Source organism: Heliconius melpomene, chromosome 20 (genome assembly GCF_056956725.1).
Source record: "Heliconius melpomene rosina isolate 202511_hmr_F chromosome 20, ASM5695672v1, whole genome shotgun sequence".
Lineage (NCBI taxonomy): Eukaryota > Metazoa > Arthropoda > Insecta > Lepidoptera > Nymphalidae > Heliconius > Heliconius melpomene.
The window spans coordinates 12768680-12788591 of record NC_140408.1 but is presented as its reverse complement, the minus strand read 5'-3'; the positions used below and the strand labels follow the sequence as shown (position 1 = coordinate 12788591).

The following is a 19912-nucleotide window of genomic DNA, read 5'->3' as shown; positions in this document are numbered from 1 at the left end:
TTCACGTAAACAAAGTTGCGGGTGACGACCAGTCTTTTATAATAATAGTGTGAAATTCTTACTCTTATATTTAACACTAAATGTTTCATAAGTACAACATATTTACATTTTGAATGTAATAATTGTTTAATTAGAAAAGTAAATGAGGGCGTCGTGACGTAGGGGCACGAGCGTGTGAATAAACGCGACAGTTGTGGTTTCAATTTCAATGAAATATTGAAAATATTTTTTTATTTATAAAAAAGTAGAGGCCGTCGCGATGTAACGTACAATGATATTTTAGCTTCAGATTTATTTTTCTTACATACTATATGTAGATATACAATTTTATACATATATAAACTGATAGCGTTAATCATATGAAAGAACTATAACCGGTAGAGTCAAATGGTCATGGGCAGCTTAATATAACAAATAATTGTTATTTATAATAATAAATTATTATTTAAATTAACATTTACAATGTCAATGTGTATTTATGTGGAGATATTGTATCTTTATCAAAACGACGTGTCTTTCTTTACCTTTTTAGTATATCTATATTAATATTATAAAGCTAAAGAGTTTGTTTGGTTTGAAATTTGAATCGCGTGTCTCGGGAACTATTTGTTTGTGTTGAAAATTTTTTTTAGGTTGATAATCCATTTATTTAAGAGTGCTTTAGATATATTAATTGCATCACTTTCGTCGTTTCGATATAACTCACTGTAGGTACCTGCGGGAAGAGTTTCTTACCTAGGACATAGAATATGACATGTGTCATAGATAATTTTAGTTTTTCATTTGACCACACACTAGAAGCCACAGGTAAAAATTAGTTATTTATGACTATAAAAGTGAAAATATTAAATATTTCATTTCCCCGAATGGGAATTGAACCCACAACCTATCAGGTTACAATCGCGCTCTTGTCCTTATGTGCCACGAGTGGTCTTATAACTTTTGCGTCTTATTTTATTTGTGTTATATAAAAATACTATACAGTAGTACATACTAGTAAAAAATAAAACTATGATTTATTTAAAATATTTAAATAACGTTATACATTATATTTTTGTTTGTGCAATCTTCATACATAATATTAAGAGATGTGCTTTATTATTTTAATATTATTCTATCTAATTATATTTTTTGACGTAATCCACAAACACTGAAAAGCATTTTATAATTTTATTAAAATTAGACATTTATTTTCAAAACTAATTGTGGATGTTAATAATAAAATAAAGTTGTCACAATTAAGGCCGTCATAGAGTTAGCGGCACAGCACAGTGTGACTGTAAGCTGTCAACAGTAAACAATACATTCTTGTCAAGTAACGTCAAAATTCTTATTGAATTGTTACAACTTTGCTTCGTTACGTAACGCGTAACGGCATCAGTCTGTCTGGTTTCTCTTTCTCTTACGCTTACAGCAGCGGAAGAAAGGCTCCTCTTCTCTCCCTCGCACCCACAGCGCTAGCTGATTAAGAATAAAATTTATTTTTTCGTAATTAATTAAAGATTTTATTAATAAATAGTCTTTCCTTGCATTATCACAATACAAAAATTTTAAATAATAGGTCATCTAGATTTTTCTGTCGAATTCTATCGAAGTCTAATTATTACCAAAGCGAGAAATTGACAATAATTCATATTCTTCAGTGGGAATCGAACCCACATCATCACCACCACCCCGTCGCGCTTACAGTCAAACTCTGTAACGCTACATGACAGCCTCTACTCCACAATATAAGAAATTCCCATGTATTTTTATGATTTTGTATTTTAAGGCGGCCATCGTCATATTTGCGCATTTGCTTACAATAGAAGCGTCCAGGTAAAAATTAAAGTGAAAATAACTATAATTTTTAATAACTGACCTTACGCTACCATAAACATTCATAAATATTCATAAACAGCTATTAAGATTCATAAATATTGCTAAACTTCTGTGGAAATGTACATAATATCTTGAAATTTGATGAATAATCTACGTACCTAGTAAGTACCCTACAAATTCTTTAGTACCCTCAGTTTACTTTGTTCTAATTAAAAAAAATATTTACAATCAAATTTAAACGTGTCTATGAGCTCATAGCTCATACACAAAAAAAAAAATTAAGACACGTACCTATCTGCTTGAAAATTTACAAATGTATTAGAGCCGATGATTTCCCGCTTTTTCCCGCATATTACGGTATCCAGGTAAAACTTAGTGTCAAGACATAATTCGAGAATAATTCGGGAATTTGTCTTAACAGAAGGGATTTTTTCAGATTTACGCTGTAGCCCGCACTTAGCAGGATATGCAGAGGAAACTTGGGAACCTAGTGTTACGACACTCTGTTTTCATTAAGATACTTCCGTTCCCCACTTTCCATAAAATCCTTGAGTCATTGCGAGTTGAGTGTGGGAACTCAAAACCGCGCTTTGCGTTGTTACCAGAGCGAAGAAATTAAAATATTCAATATTTCATTCCCTTGAGTGGGAATCGAACCCAACTTTCATGAAAACAGTCGTACGTTTGTGCCCTGCGCCGCGACGGCCTCGGGAGAAAATGTAATTAATTCATTACTACAAATGACAAATGAAAGATGACAAATCTTACGAACAGGATAAATAGACAAAAATATTTTATTATTTTTTAAGTATTTTGTGATTATCATTATATTTTCTTTTCAGTAACCATGACAAGCACACCAAGGGTTATTCTCGGAAGCGCGACGTCATCCTGTTCCAGTTCCTCAAACTGCGTGAATATAAAATGCGAAGAGTCTCTACACAGTTTGATAGAGGATTTGGACAAAGTTGAAGAAACGCCTGCAACCACTTGTTCTATGTCGTGCCCAAATGACAGGACGAAGAAAAGATCGATATGTTGCAGTAAGTTGCTTTTGTTTCTTATCGGATCGACGATGCAAAGGAGGGTAGTGTGTTTATGACTAATAAGTGAGCTACAAAATTTATAGCAATGGAGTAAAAATTCAAGTATAGTGGATACGAATTTATGGTTTAGTGAGGAAATTCAACTACTTTTACATTGTGCCTCTGCGCAACGACTGCCTTGAGGGGAGCAAAGAGTGCCCTGAGGCATTCAATTATATAAAACGTATAATTTTTTTTACTGTTGTTTATAATAATAAATGAAAAGGTTATGGCATTTTGAAATTGACGACATTTTGATGTGACTACAAGGTAGAGCTGTATAGCTAGCTCTATAGTATTTTTACATTCATTATAATATTATCAATTTTACGAAGTTTAGAACGGTGGAAGTCTAAAAAATAAAAAATCTATAGGTCACCGATCAATCAGCTATCATAGCTGGGTAGACAGAGAAAAGCAAGTATTAAGACACTCTGTTACCCATTCCGCCCAAATTTCGAGACATTGCGTGTCTAGTAGTGGCGGAACTCAACACCGCACGTTGTCTGTTTACCAGACCAAGGAAGTTAAACAATAAAATATCAATATTTTTATACTAATATTACAAATTATAAATAATATTATAATTTCAAGGCCGTTGTGATACGAGGGTACAAAAAATAAATAAATATATAGATTTATTATAAATATAAGTACTATACTTATACTATTAGTGAGCGCGCGCAGCTTCGCCTGCGTATTTGCACCCTTAGGGGTGAATTCTAAAATACCACGAAACAGGTGTTCAATGAAATATTTTTAAGAGCCTAAATTTCAAATTTTATAAAAATCGGTGCGGATTTAAAAACAATTCCATACAAATTTTCAACCCCTATTTCATCCTTTAGAGATATTTCAAAATCCCTTCTTAGTGACTGTCCAGATGACGAAAATAAACATCTGTCCAAATTTCAATTTTCTACGCACAGCGGTTACCGCTCTGCGTGCGTCTTACCTCAGTCAGTGGGAACAAATCCTTTTATATATATAGATTAATAGAACTGTCCATCTTGCCTCCAGAATATAACAAGTCTATCACAATTAAGGACGTGGGTCCTGACGACAGGGTCACGAGGGCACGCGGGTACAAGCATTCACATGGCACATCACAGCATGAATCACTTGCCAGCTGTAAAAGGAAATGACCTCTCGATAATACTTCTAATCTTATTGAAATCTTTAAAAAAATATTATTATAAGTTTTTGTTAAGATATTTTAATTAGTATAATAAAATCATAATGTGCGATAATAAAGTAAGTTATTAATATTAAATATAGGAGTGTGATAAATCCGTTAAGTATTTTTTGCGTGAAAGTGGAACAAACATACATCCTCATAAACATTGAGAATAATATGGATTATAATGGATAGAAAATAGGATGAATATAGTCTTCCTCTATTGATTGGCGTGATTGACGTTATCGTACTTGGAAAGGACCTGTTCGAAAGTACGCGCGATAAATGTGGTTTAGATCCTCAATAGTAGAATTTTTATATATTTATTTTATATATAATTTTATATACGGGAATTTGCAATAGTCGACTCCTAAGGGATTGTTTTTGGGGTTGAAAGTTTGTATGAAACTTCGTTACTACAAATGCTAGGAGTCTCAAATTTTGCATAGACGTCACTTATAGGACGTAGGTACTCATGGAGACAGAAATTAATAATAACGTAGTTCACGCGGGCGAAGCTGCGAGCGGGCCGCTAGTAATATATAATAGTGACAATAATAATTAATATTCTATGATTATAACGCAAGCTAAATTATATAAATTGCGAAATTTTGAACTTGAACTGTTATTATTTATCCTCAATGCGTTAACCAATTATTTAATATGCGTACAATGATTAGATTATCTAACATTGGCACTCAGAGACTCTAATTTGCATTTAAATTGCATTAAATTGCATTAACATGCAACTGTAAACTCTTCAGTTTATTTGTCCAGATTGTCCCTCAATATATGTCTCCATTTAAGTAATGTTGATCGTCACAGACACTACCGTTCCACTACACCCCCCTCCCCCCCACTTCAGTTTTCGTCGAATTCTAGAGGCAATGCCTGTTGAGTGGTGGAGCTCAGCGCCGCACTTTTACCATAGCAAGGATATGTAAATTTTTAATTTATTGAATTTAATTTCGTGGAATTATGTAATTTTTATGCATATAAAAATAGCTTGAAATGCTTCATGAATAAATTAATTTTTAACAAAAAGAAAAACCGACTTCTAACAAAGAACTAAAAAGTGAAAAATAATTATACAAAAATTTTTATAATTTTGAAGTCGGTGTCAAGTAAAACAAACAGGTTTAGTAATTAGATATTGTAGTAAGGGTGTTGTAGCATCAGTGGCGTAGCTAGGGTATTTGCTGCCCGGTGCGGCTTGGGGTACTTGATGCCCCTTTCCTGTTGATGAGTTCTAAAAAAAAAACAAAGTGATCGTCGACGTTGATGCCCCTTTCCTTTTGATGCCCGGTGCGGCTTAGAGGACTTGATGCCCTTTAAATTGGTATAAAGTCTAAAAAACAAAGAAAAAACACACTGATCGTCGACTTTGATGCCCTTTTCCTTTTGATGCCCGGTGCGACCGCCCCGCTCGCACCCCCCTAGCTACGCCACTGTGTAGCATTAGCAGAAGTCGGTTAAAAATACACATTGCGCGTGTCCAGCTTTTTAACTTGGCTGGGCACGCCGGCACGTGACTGGATAAAACAAACTTTTTCCCTTAAATGACTATATATAATAGTGAAAACAGCATTGAAATCTAGATTTACTAGGGTTCCAAGTCTGCCTATCCTGCTATGTGCGGGTAAAAATTAAAAAAAAAAATGCAATCTGTTGCGTAGTATGAGAGATTTAAACATACAATACATGAGTAAAAAGCAATTTTAATTTTATTTACTATATTAAGACTATTCCTGTGATGGTTGCTGTTCCACCGTAGCCTTGAACAAATAACAACAAAATAAAATAAACACATTTTTCGTTCACATCGTGTTTTAATGTAAATAATTTTGATAATTATCTATAGTTGCTATTTTTTCTCACACTTCAATTGTTACTTAACTTGAAGTTTCGTAATGTAGGTCGTGACAATCCTGTCATAGATCATTATTTTTTAACCGACTTCTATAAGAAAAGGAGGTTATCAATTCGACTGTATTTTTTTTTTACTGTTATGTAAACATTGTAAATATAGTTTTTTTTAAAAAACATATAAAAACGTGATTACGCGAGATTTGCACCTATGCTATGTGGGAAAGTATTTTTATTTAATAAAAACAAATTTCAATATTACATTTGAGTTAACAGCACCTTTCAAATAAAAACGAAAAAAACGATCATCTGTAAAATCGGTTTACCGACGAGAATTTTACGTGATAACGTTATCAGAAAACTTTGATGAAATATTGCATACTTTTATGACTTGAATTGAATTATTATCACTGAATTATCATTATAAATGGAAGGAGTTAATTGAAAATAATATTTTTTTTTTCTATAAATTTACATTTATTTGCACTTGTTAATTCAAATATATTTTTACTTAAATTATACAGATTAATTACAAGTATCAATGTGATATTTAATTACAAGTAACAATAAATGGATAGATGCGTCACGAGCCGAATTCTTACACCTTGAGGTACTAGGAAATGAAAATGAAAATAAAAAATATACAAAGGTACTAAAGGGCAGTTTGTTACACTCTTACTTTGGAGGTATCCCAGTAAATTTTTAAATTACTTTCGTGACAAATTTATGGTTACATCCTCTTAGACATCATTATTAGAAATGTTATTAGAATAAATTATATCATTTTGCATAAATAAATACTCGAAACTATTGGCTTAAATACAATAGATACATGCAACCGATTTTACGGCTCTCCTCTTTTAAGCGCTCATCTGAATAATAATAAGAAGTTTCATATGTTCTATTAAACACAAAATATTTTATCTATAAAACAGCGATTTCTTTCAGGCAAGTAATAAATTACACGAAGGGTACTACATATTTTTTAAGAAGGGAGTGAGCTTATTAAATTTAATTGTGTCTATAAAATTTATATTTTGTTACAGATCCCACGGGACAAACAGTATGGGGTGTTATATTAATAGTAATTTCAGTTATTGGATTTATTTTTCCACCGTTAGACTTCTTGTTATGGGAAAGACTAAATATGAGGCCAGGTAAGAAATTCTTATTTTATTATTATTAGTATATACTTGCATTATTTTTTTTAGTATTCGAAAGATAATATCTGAGCCTTTTAAACAATATACAATAGACGAGAGAAGGTTATTATATCGCAACTTACATGTTCTAGGATCTATGGGAAATTAATTATGTTTACTGATAAACTCTAACAAAATCCAAAATAGGCCGTTGACTGGGTTCTATTCCCACTCGGAGAAGTGGATACAGTAAAAAAAATAAAAAAAGGTTAACGTGTAATATTTTTAGGGCTCCCTCCATTCGACATGTGGGCAGACCCTCCAGACGAAGTAAAGATGAGAGCCCACATATTCAACGTGACAAACCACGAGAGGTTCTTACAAGGACTCGATGATAAAATAAATGTGGAGGAAATCGGACCTTTTGTGTATCTGTATGTAATTTTATGGTATAATAAGGTCCGTCCGTACTGGCTGTCGTGGCGCAGTAGCACAGTGTCATAGTGTAAACCTGATGATTGTGGGTTCAATTACCAACCGGGGATTATATTTTAAATCAGATATTTTCATTCTTCCACTCCGGGGAAAAGACAAAGCGTAACGTTAAAACGCGCGCACAAAACAACAAGAAATGCACACCATAGTAAATATATATATTTTTTAAACTTCAAGCTTTTTCCTGCATATGAGGGTAGATAGAGGAAGCCTCCCCGAATGAGAATTGAACCTACAACCGCCACATTTATGGTCGAACACCATGATATTATCAAATATCAATCGTCATTGAGCTTATAACAATATTTTATTTTCAGAGAAAAATTAAAGCATTACAACATAAAATTTCATGAAAATAGCACGATGTCGTACACGGCGAAGCGCTATCTTATATTCCTGCCGGAAGAAAACACCATTGATTTTAATGCGACCGTCATTTCGCCCAATGTAGCTTTATTGGTAAATAAAATTAATTATTTATTTAGTAACATTTAATTATTATTTAATGGTTTTCTATCTTAACCTATCGAGAATTGACGGTTTTCTTTTTAACACGCTGCATCCCGCACATAGCAAGGTAGGCAGAGGGAACCTAGTGATAAGACATTCCTTCCCCAAGCACCCCCCAATATTCGGGACATTGCGTTGCGAGTTGCAGTACAACGACGTGCTTAACTTCGAAACCACAAGGAGGAAATGAAAATAATTCATTCGCCTCGAATGGGAATCGAACTCACAACTGTCACGTTTACAATAAAACACTTCTACGGCGCCACGATGGCCTCAGATTGTTTTATTTATTTTAATTATTAAAATATTGTTCTCCATATTGTTCTTTAAATGTTTGACGTGAAGGTTAAGAACACCGGATCTAAGTTTAGGCAGATTGCATCTAAGAATAACAATAAACATCATAAGTGTTTTTTTATTTATTTTACAAGTGGTATAATATAAGAAAAAAATATATTTCCTTTTTAGTTTTTTTTATGTTAATTGATCTTGATTGTTGTGGATTAATTCTCATGTTGTATTATTAGGTGTCTTTGAGGTAGGTTATAATCTCTCAGCCAATGCCAGTACTCAATCGAAAATCTCTCTTCATTTTTCTTTCTGTTGAATCGGTTGTATTTTTATTAATATTTAAATATACAGTTTTTTTTATTACTTTACACAATATTTTATAGTTATTTACTCTTAAATATTAATTTATCTTTTTTCTTCCTTCTTTTAGATACGAAAAATATATATAATTTTAGTGGTATTAAACTTACCTTTATTTATTAATTAAAAAAAAAAGAAAAGAAATGTTATCTATGTTGTTATGTTTGTTTGTCATTTTTATATGACAAAATAGTTTTTAATCCATTTAATAATGACACATTATTTGGGATGTGACGATGCACAGCATCTGTGAGAGGGCGCTGTATACTTCCCTTTGATTATCCAATGATGTTCACTTCCGGTTGCTGTTTTGGACCAATCAGCGATTCGCCGGAAGTCACGTGGTCTCAGGTGGTAGGGCGCCGGAACGTATAAAAGGCGACACTACGCTTCTTACCTCATAGCGTCGTTATTTCGCATCAGAGTAACATTGTTTAAAAGTGAAAGTGCTGTGGTAAGTGTTGGAGGTGGAATTTCTTCACATCGTGAACCGGATTTCTACATCGGGCCTACTCCTGGGAAGGCCTCCAGCAAAGATGTTCATCCTCATCAGAGAATTTGTTTTTGTGAAAATCAAAGGTAAAAAATGGACAACGGGTGAGTCATTTGAACCTCTTGTTTAACAAGTATCTACATGCATGTAATTCTGTTCTATTGCTTGGTATCATATATACCAATACAGTAGTGGATTCTGAGCTTCACCGAACACGGCTGTGTTATAACCTACAATAAGGTTAGGTTAGGTTATCTCAGATTTTCAGCAGTTATGGCCCAATTTTATTCAGTTAACGGGCATTGCAAAAAGCAAGAGGACTCATCGCTTGTTTCACGCTCTTGGGAACGTTCTCAGCATAATATCATGCGATGTAAACGGAGTTTACTAAATAAATCGGTTTTCACCGAGTTTACTTAGTTGTATATTATCTATTAATATACTACCTTCGTTTCAATGCGATAAATTCGTTAGGAGCGTATCCTGAGCGAGTTATCAAATATATATAAAAAAAAAAAAACTGTTCTCATCATAATAGTTGCTAGTTGTCAAAACTAGATGGCGTTGCCCGTCACTCTGACGTGACACCGATCGATGACAATCGGAAGTGGGATCGGAACAAGCTCCGGTCCCAACCACCTTATTCTTCGACATATACAGGGTGTCCCAGGAGCCAACGATAAAACGAAACCAGGTGATAGACCAAGTCGTGACAGTTATGAGAAAAATATAAAAAAAAATCTTTGTCATGTATTTTTCATATTATATTGATTTTAAAAAATATCGCAAAAACCGACACCCTGTGATGGTTTTTCAAGTCCCAGGACTACAAATATTACTCTTTGTTCATTTTTTTTTCTGTAATGTAATCATGAGTAACCCTTCTGTGAATTACAGTTTAAGATTTAAACATACCTGCATCAGTTTTCAATAAAATGTGGTGTTTTTGCCAAACATTAAATTCAAAATATTTAGTACACCCAACTTTAACCGACTGTACTATAAAAAAAATGTACTACACTGTTTTTGCAAGTAACTTTAAAAGTTGGCGCATTTAATCTGGATTCCGAAATGGTACGACACTTGCTGGATTACTTCTTTGTTGAAGAGAGAAAAATCGAAATACACGATAATCGGGATGACGTTCAGCTTTTTGGTATCTTTTCCGATACATTCTAGCTGCAGCATTTGCGTTACATAACCATTCTCTATGAATGAAATGCATATTGGCAATGCATATTGGCAATGTGTCAAAGACCGAGTATATCGCCTGCAAGACCCCGGACTCGAGCACTGTCCTTATAAGTCTTGGGTCATCCCCTTTCCCGAACATTTCAACGTTGTTGAAATGTTCGGGAGCGTATCCTAAGCGAGTTAACGAATAACAATGGATATATCTGTGTGAGTTTCTTTTAGCTTCTTTTGACAATTGCAAGCGAATACTCGGAAGAATTAGACACAAGGATTCGAAGACAATTTCAAAGCCTCCTGGCAGGAAAAGTGTTTAAAAAATGTGTCTCAATCCTGGAGGAGAGAGGATAAAGGAATTGTGGATTTCCTGCTTATTCGTGGTTACTGCCATCGCTATGAACGTCATAACATTTAGCAGTGGGCGTCATAGTATTTGGCAATCAAGGGATCTTCTGTATGGCCTCTTCGGCAAAGATTCTAGCCAGTCACCTTATCTTAGTTGCCTTAAGGGGGACTCGGACTATTACTTGACATAAGGTATGTCCAATTATTTAAAGTGCATTTATCCGTACATTAGAATTTAAAAAATCTCGGTACTATTTTAATTAGGAATGCTCTCAATTGTACGGGAGGGGGGCAGTTATAAGGAGGCAGTGGCTGATGGTTTGGGCTCCGTAGGCCCTTCCCGGTTTAATCGCGGGAATGCATCTAGCCATCTACCTCCATGCCACCAATAATCCTTTTCCAAGATTATTTGAAGCAGTTAGACCTTCGTCAACCCTACATGCATCAAAATTGAGAAGCATGCGTTGAGTATAAAACTCTAGCACATTTAATTATACATTAGCAATTCTCAGGTATCGGTGCATACCGGATATCGGTAGTTTGGAGTGAGAATCCGCCGACTGGTAACACAAGCCCAGAACTTAGTACAAGGGTATTGCATGATTGTTAATAACTTTATTTAAACAGATACAGATACACTGTATCTTTCTGTATACATTGTGTAGAGAAATACGGAGGCTGCCTCTGGATATATCGGAGACGGGTGTAGATGGTTTGGGGCTCTGAAAACTCTTTTCGACTTAATAAGGAGCATTCTCCATATTATCTCTGGCTTTATCCAATAAGAATTTTCAAGCGGTTCGAGAAAGCAAGAATAGAAAATAGTTCGAATCACGTTCGACAACTGATAAAGCAAACCAATAGGAAATTTTGTAATAGATAACGAAAGGTTTATCAAAAAAGAATAAAAAGTTCGATATATGGATTGTTAAGTAATGGATAAAAAGAAACAATGTGTCTAAAACTAAATTAAAGTCCACATAAGTATTATAAAAAGTCACCGAAGGTTTCTTCGGCTAATTTGGCATTATCCTCGTGCCAGTGAGTGCACATCCCCATGAGTACCTCGGCAAAAGTATTTAATACCTGACGTACTATATATTAGAAACTGTCTATACCTGTTGTGTATCGCAGTAACCATCAGAATTGAAGCTGATGTAGTATAAGAAATCTGTAATCCAGCAGAAAATATTTGGAAGAAGTAAAAATTTGCATCTAAATAGAAGGAAACGTTGGTAAGAAGCAGGAGAAAGTGGAAAAGAAAGCCATTAAATAATTCAGAAGGCAAATCAAGACGAAATTAGTCTCCAAGAATTACAGACGACAACCTTTTATTACTAAGTTGTTGGATACCATAAAGTATGATACACAATAATAATGCAAAAAGACTATCAAAAAGTTTCATTCATTTTTTGTAACTTTGGTTCCAGAGCTGGGAAAAGTTAATGAAAATAATATCTTCATGGAACATGAGGGCTGTGTAAAGGTAGTTGTGCTAATTATTACTGTCAACAGTCTTATTATATGATGTCTGCATATAGACCTTGGCCGATATCCGCGTGCGTAACGTAGGTATTCCGCTGCTTATTGCCTTGAGTTTTGCATAATCTGAACCTGGCTAGCGAGGTGTACACGTAGTCGCAACTCCAATATGGCGGAGAGCATGTTGGATGTCTACGACATCAAGTCCGGGGAAATCGGACGTTTGAATTGAGTACATCTGTATTTAAATCGTATAAATTTTGACACTGTAAAGTTACTTCTAAAGGCGAATTTCAGAGGGTGAACTATTGTAGTTCTAAAATACAGCTAAGAAGCGATAATTGAAATATTATAAAATTGATAACTTTATATGTCAATGTATAGTAGTATCAATTACTTATAACTTTATTACACTTCGAAGAATGATATAAGTATTAGTCGGCCTAAATTTTGGTTGAAAAACTAATGAGCTTATAAACTCACATTTTCTAACGCGTCGTATGTCAAATCCAGTTTTCTTCAAAACTCTACCTAAGTAGCAGATAGGACATTCACATCATGAATTGTCGGTCGGGTCGCGGTTCTGGTGAGTATTCATTGATGCTTTTATGAAGTTATAATAAGTTATAATACTCAAAGTGTGTGATGATGGACTTAAATTTTACAAAGGTGTTCAAAGGTTTGACCAGTTTAACTCTAAATTGGGAAAATTGGAACTATTATTGGGCTGAGTACATAGTATTTTGTAAAGCATTCTATTAAATGCTCTAGTGTTACTAATATGTTGTACTAATGGCATCAATTACAAGGTAAAAATTAACTCGGGTAACTACTTCATCATCATCATCATCATCAGTCTGTCCTCGTCCACTGCTGGACGTGGGCCTCTTCAATGGCGCTCCGCTGGGCTCAATCTTCGGCTCTCTGCATCCGGACGTTGCCGCCACTTTGTGGACATCGTCACCCCATCTAGCGGGAAGACGTCCTACATTACGCTTGCCAAGGCGTGGTATCCACTCTAGAACGCGTCTCTACTTACTATAAATTTATTATAGTTGTTAAAAAAAAAAAAAAAAAGAAAGTATGGAGTTGGCCGGTTCTATCTAGGACCTGCTGTCTGAGCCGGATTTAATTTTCAATAGACCGGACGACATTTTCATGGGCATTTCGATCCTGCTCGTACTTCTAATATCATATTTCGTTTAGAAATATTTCGGTGAAACAGGTGAGACCTGTTGAAAATTACGCTCTAGAGACGGTGGTGTCATCCTAAGAAAAATGTTTTTCTAGGTTCTACATTAAGAATCTAGCTAGACCACCGGAAACAGGCTACAAAAGGTAACAATTTTGTGTAATTTAGAGGGGAGGCTACGCAAGGGCTTCAGGAATAATAATCGATACTTATATAAACAGGTTAGTAAATTATTATCAAAAGAAGTGAGCACGTCTAGCCTTATTATTTAGACGGTTATGAGAGCTTCCTTTCCTACTCATGCTTATCAGCGAGTTGCGAAACATCTTCTAAAATTTGCTTGTAAGCAGATTATAAGTAAATCTAATAATTGAAGTTAGATTGTTTTGGCTCAGCTTCCGACAGAGCGATTATTAATTGAATTAAAAAATTAAGCAATTTACAATTCTTTGTTTGCTTATAAATAAAACAATGTTACTCATGTTTTTTGTGGTTTTACAGATCAATTTATCTGAATGTATCAGAATCAATTTATACAATCATTCTGATTTAGATCACATAGCGTCGTACGTGGTCACCAGGAGTTATAAACACGTCTCTCACAGATGCTGTGCATCGTCACATCCCAAATAATAGTACAAGTTTTACATAACAATAAAACTTGTATTATTGTGGAGAGACGATGCACAGCATCATTTTAAGGCTCCTGGTGAGAATCTGCTATGAGGTAAGAAGCGTAGTGTCGCCTTTTATACGTTCCGGCGCCCTACCACCTGAGACCACGTGACTTCCGGCGAATCGCTGATTGGTCCAAAACAGCAACCGGAAGTGAACATCATTGGATAATCAAAGGGAAGTATACAGCGCCCTCTCACAGATGCTGTGCATCGTCTCTCCACAATAATACAAGTTTTATTGTTATGTAAAACTTGTACTATTATGCTCCTCAGATAAAAAGTATAGTCGAAGTCTAATATTTTTTTTATATAAGAAGTTAAATGGTTAGTTGTTAGAACGTCAGGTAGTTTATTTTTCATAATTTTTTTTTGTTCTTTTTTGCATTACGTTAATTGATCTTTTATAAACCTAATAGACTGGATTGATTTCAAAGGTGTGTTATCAATTATGGAATCATTAATTATAATTAAACCTAGGCTATTAAACTATTATTCTTATTATACCTTTTAACACATTTTTTTTTCATATATTTAAAAAATAATATAAGTGGCAATGCGTAGACTCTCCAAAACTGTATAACGAGATTATTTGCAATAAAATTGCATAATTCAGAGTTAGATCACTTTACTATTGGCTATCCCAATTAACACTTTGATGAGAATAGCATCAGAATTTAGGCAGGAATTGTACCTTGAGTCAAGGCTCCGCACTAAAGAACTATAATCATTGCTTAAGTACATAATGATGTAATTTTTGCACCTTGGCCTAGTGTTGATGAGTCAGTGATTTTTAGATTAAATAGAAGGGAAAGATTTTTTTAGTGATTAGTGTTTATTCCACATACCATTTTTTTTTTTTCAACTTTATATTTTAACCACATACAAGGCATCACGTGTTGAGTGGCAGAACTCAACGCTCCACTTTGCCGTGTTAAGCGGAAATGAACCCGAGTGGCAATCGAACTCACAATCGTCATCGCGCTTAGATATACGATAGATATCTATCTATCTAAAGCACAAAGTACGAACATAAAAGATAAATAAAAATATTTCAATTTGTCTGTAGGTAAACCACCAAACAAATATATTATGAGGCCGTCTTAGCGCAGCGCCACAACTGACTGTTCTAGGTTCGATTCCGACTTTTGGGAATTTATTACATTTCCTCGTTGTGGTCATGAATGATATAGCGAGAAGGCAAAAAAACGTATATTTATGATTAAATTTTTAAATGTTTTATGGACGCAGATAAAAATTATTAAAGATAACAATAACAATATATAGCCGACCTTTATATAATTTTATTACAAGTGTGAAACGTTTCTAAGTAATTCATTTACGCATTCGTTTTTATGATATTTTATTATCGGGGAAGTAAATATTTACTTATAGTATTTAAGTACAATAGTGACCTCAAGCCGCTGTCTATTTGTCTATCTCAATTATATTTTATCTTTTTAGGGCTCCGTACCTTAAAAGAAAAAGAACGGAAATCTAATAGGATTGCTTTGTTCTCCATCAGTCTGTCTGTCAGTCTGTTTTCCTTCTGTATTTTTTTTTCTAGCACGTTCACATTGTGCCCGCACATAGCAGGGAAGGCAGAGAGAACCTGGAAACCTCGTTCCTATTCAGGCACTTCCGTCCACCATTTTCCGCGAAAGCTTGGAGGCATTGCGTGTTGAGTGGCGGTGTTCAACGCCGAGCCTCGTCACCAGAGCGAAGAAATAAAAATATTAAATATATCATTCCTCCGAACGGGATCGAACCCATAGCCGTCGCCCTCTATTATATATTTCTTAATTTATTTCACGTTTTCATTTTCAATTTCACAGGGCATACTGTCATATCTACACAACGCAAATTACTTCGTTAGAACTGGCTTCAAACTATTAGCGAACACACATAACACGCAGTTTTTTGTAAAAAAAACAATATATGAATATCTGTGGGACAACAGGGACCCCATTCTGGACACTTCGAAGAACTTAGCACCGGCCATGGTACCGGATACTAATATGGGAATGTTGACACAGGTACCCCTAATTAACCTCGGACGCAAAGAAGGGGCGTTAAAGTTTGACGTGTCTGTCTGTCTCTATATCTATCTGTAGCATTGTAACTCCTAAATTAATGTACCGATTTGATCGAAAGCCTTGTTCATCACGGTGGTTCTTAGCTAAAAATTAAATCAGATTCGCAGCAGGGTCGGCAAAGAGAACCTAGTGTTAAGACACTCCGTTCCCTACTTTCCGCCGAATATTGGAGTCAGTGCATATCGAAGGGCGGAACAATACTGATACGGTGTTAAATTTCGCCACCTAATAACGCAACATAAAGTAGAATAAAACAAATGCGTAAACAAGGCTATGTTTTTATTATTAAATGAATATTTCATTGTACGTGGTCAAAAAAATATATTTCATAGTGGATAATTTTAGGTACAGATAATTAATTATTGTTGTTAACTAAACAAAAACATATTTGGTATTGCTGTTCTTAGAAAGAAATATAAATAAAAAAAATATAATTGATTCCAATTAAATTTAAATGAGCATTTTTTACTTAAATTGAGTTATAAAGTAGCCATATATATTTTTTTATTACACGCATTTCCTGGTGCTATTATAAAATTATGTGGCATTATGGATTTAAACCATTTGCTGTAAAAATAAAAAAAGTTGTTTTCTTAGGTGCGTTTCTTGTTTATAATTAAGGTAATATTTTTGTTTTTCTATTTACGTCATCATTATTCAAATAAAATGTCCTGACCGTATGTTTTACGAACTGTATTTGTAATAAAGAAATTGTCTTGTAATACCTATTACAAAGTTATTTTTGCTATTAAATAAAAGAACCGTTAAAGTGGGTAACCGCAGATTTCGTATCAATTTCAAGATTGTAGGTGAACGGAAAGAACAACTTTGCACGTTTGCTGGTGTAAGGTTCCCAGGTTCCCACTGCCTACCCTGCTATGTGTGGGATACAGCGTGAACCTAAAAAAAACCTTTAATAAATTTGTAAATATACAATGTGTATGCTACGACAACATATACCTACAAGACTAATTTTAATTTTCTACATAATATGAAGCCTTATAACTCTATGCAAACAATAACAACTTGCTTTATAATAAATATTAAAGTCGAATATTATATTTTCATAATTTCAGGTATATGCCGACTTCACAGATGACTACACAGTAAAGATAGGACCTCAATGGGGACACAAGAACTTCTTTACTATAGACAAAGTCAGGGGAAGATCTCACATCACCGGATATGATCCAGATGTAAGTTTGTCTGTTTATTTTTGGGTGACAGACACACAAGCTTATTACTAAATATCGACCCTCTCGCGGCTTCGCCGGCTTGGACTACACAATTATTTATTTACCAATCTGAATTACTGTCGAATTCTATTAACATTATCATTTTGAAGACAATATCCGTATATTGGAAAGTAAAGTTTCAACCAATTAAATAAAACAGTTGTTTTGGGGCATAAATTGTCGGTTGTTATTTATGAACCGATTTTACGAAAGTTTTACTTGAAGAAAATGAAAATAATCCATCCCCTCGAATGGAAATCGAATCAACAACCGTCGCGTTTGCAGTCAGACGATGTGCCGCTGCGCTATGACGGTCTCGATTCTAATTACTATTAACATGCTTGTTTATCAACAGAAATGTCCAGATCGTCTGAATGGGGCGACCGAAGGTGTTATATATCACCAACATGTGACCAAAGATGATGTGCTTTTATGCTTAAGAAAAACCGTTTGTAAATTAATGCCTTTACATTATGAAAGTAAGTATTTCTAAGGAACTCTAAGGTCTATACTAATTTTATACAGCTGGGGAGTTTGCTTGATTGAATGTCCTAATCTCAGGAAGTATTGGTTGGAATTGAAGAAATAATGAGATATATATATTTTTTATTTTCATTGAATGGTTTATCTGTCTTTTCCCGGGACCCCGACCTTTAAAACATGTAACCTATATTTTAGATAGGCAAAGCGTGTTGAACGAAATGATTTGGCAAGTAGCCAAGCAAGTGGTACTAGCCACTTAAAGTTTAAAATTAATTTCCTTTTTCCCAATTTTTAATCCTTACCAATTGTAAACCATAAGCTTATATTTTTAAATATATTTTTATTGCTATTAAATTACAGGAGAAGCTGTCATGAAAGGTGTCAATGTATATAAATTTTCCTTGCCCGAGAATGTTTTCGATAGAAACGATAATGGCACCGACTGCTACTCGTCGAACCCACCCCTGCCTGATGGAATAAGTGATACATCAAATTGCTTTTACAGTAAGTTTTCCTATTTCTCTTTTAAAAAATATGTTAAAAGTTTGCCCTTTTGATGTCCTTCAGATGTTATCACAAAAAGCAACTTCAGGCTTCTTTTTATAAGCGGACACTGCGTTCATGCTCGTAGGAATAGGGGAGCCAGGGGAGCCGGGTGATCCGGGTCCATCCCAGAATAGTCCTGTAAAAACCCCAAATTTTTTACGAGCAAAAAATTGGAAATTTTATTAACAAAAAACGGTTAAGCGAACAAATCAAAACTTAAAGCCCAGGCACCCCAGAAAATATCTTTAAATACCCCCATGACTGCTTTCTACGTTCCTCTACCTATCGGTGTAGCAGGATACTAGGAACACGTAGTGCTTACACCCTACGTTCCCACGTACCGAAGTGCTTTGTCTACCAGAGTTCACAACGGGCAAAAGAAAATAATTTGATTAACCTACGATGTTCCACTCTTTCAATATTTATTAAATGTGAAAGTTTGTGAAGATGGATGTTTTTCACGTAAAAACTATCAAACAGATTTAGATTAAACTTTACAGAAATATACCTTATAAGAATACTACTTATGTATACATTTTGTATAATTTGGTTATTCGGGTGGATCGCTAGTTTGACATATTTTTTTCTTTTTTTACAGATTTCCCAATGGTGGCTTCTTTCCCTCATTTCTACACAGGATCTCCTCCCAAAGACAAATATGTAACAGGACTAAAACCTAATAAATCAAAACACAGCTCTTTTATTTACCTCGAACCGGTATGTTGAATGTTTACTTTTAAAAATAAGTTTTCGCGCAGCTGGCGCAGCAGCAGCACGGCGTCTGACAGTAAAAGCGGCAGTTGTGGGTTTGATTCCCACCCGAGAGCAAGAATTATTTTCGTTTCCTCGCTTTGGGAACAAAACAAAGCACAGAGTTGAATTCCGTCACTCAACGCGCTATGTGCGGCGCTCGAAATTTAGGCATTACATGGTGAACAGAGATCATAACACTAGGTTCCCTGTGCCTACCCTGCTATATGCGGGATACAGCGTGAAACTAAAAAAATATTATAATTTGATATTTATTATATATTTTTCAGAACACAGGAATACCATTTCAAGCGGTGGCGAGGTTACAATGCAACTTGCAAGTCAACGATCTATCTGGTTTCTATTCGCAGGAAATGAATAAGTTCTCTAATCTTATTTTACCCTTAGGATGGATTGAATATGTAAGTTCTTTAAGTTAAAGTACGATCGACTAGTTGTGGTCGACTTCAAGTTGAGTGGATCAGAGGTCACACATGACGTGTACGTGACGGATGTGTACGTGACGTGTGACGTGTAATCCTATGTGTAGATACATCTACACACGGATATACGATCACACAATGACAATACGTGGAGAGAGCTCCTACGATGAGATAAATCATTTAGTTTATGTATCGCATATGATACACATCAGCTGGGATCTGCTGCTGGATGCCT

The 19912-nt window shown here is 34.7% G+C and overlaps 1 protein-coding gene across 1 annotated transcript in view; it reads left to right on the top strand.

Moving 5' to 3' along the window:
- The window catches only part of LOC146528080 (lysosome membrane protein 2-like), a 32294-nt gene that overhangs the window by 10589 nt on the left and 1793 nt on the right, over positions 1 to 19912 (top strand). The window contains exons 2-11 of the mRNA XM_085205144.1: positions 2664 to 2864; positions 6996 to 7106; positions 7381 to 7525; positions 7904 to 8045; positions 15960 to 16160; positions 17297 to 17416; positions 17811 to 17934; positions 18299 to 18442; positions 19083 to 19201; positions 19525 to 19656. Of these exons, the coding sequence (XP_085061270.1) occupies positions 2669 to 2864; positions 6996 to 7106; positions 7381 to 7525; positions 7904 to 8045; positions 15960 to 16160; positions 17297 to 17416; positions 17811 to 17934; positions 18299 to 18442; positions 19083 to 19201; positions 19525 to 19656 (1434 nt within the window). The 5' untranslated portion in view covers positions 2664 to 2668. The remainder of the gene's footprint in view (positions 1 to 2663; positions 2865 to 6995; positions 7107 to 7380; positions 7526 to 7903; positions 8046 to 15959; positions 16161 to 17296; positions 17417 to 17810; positions 17935 to 18298; positions 18443 to 19082; positions 19202 to 19524; positions 19657 to 19912) is intronic.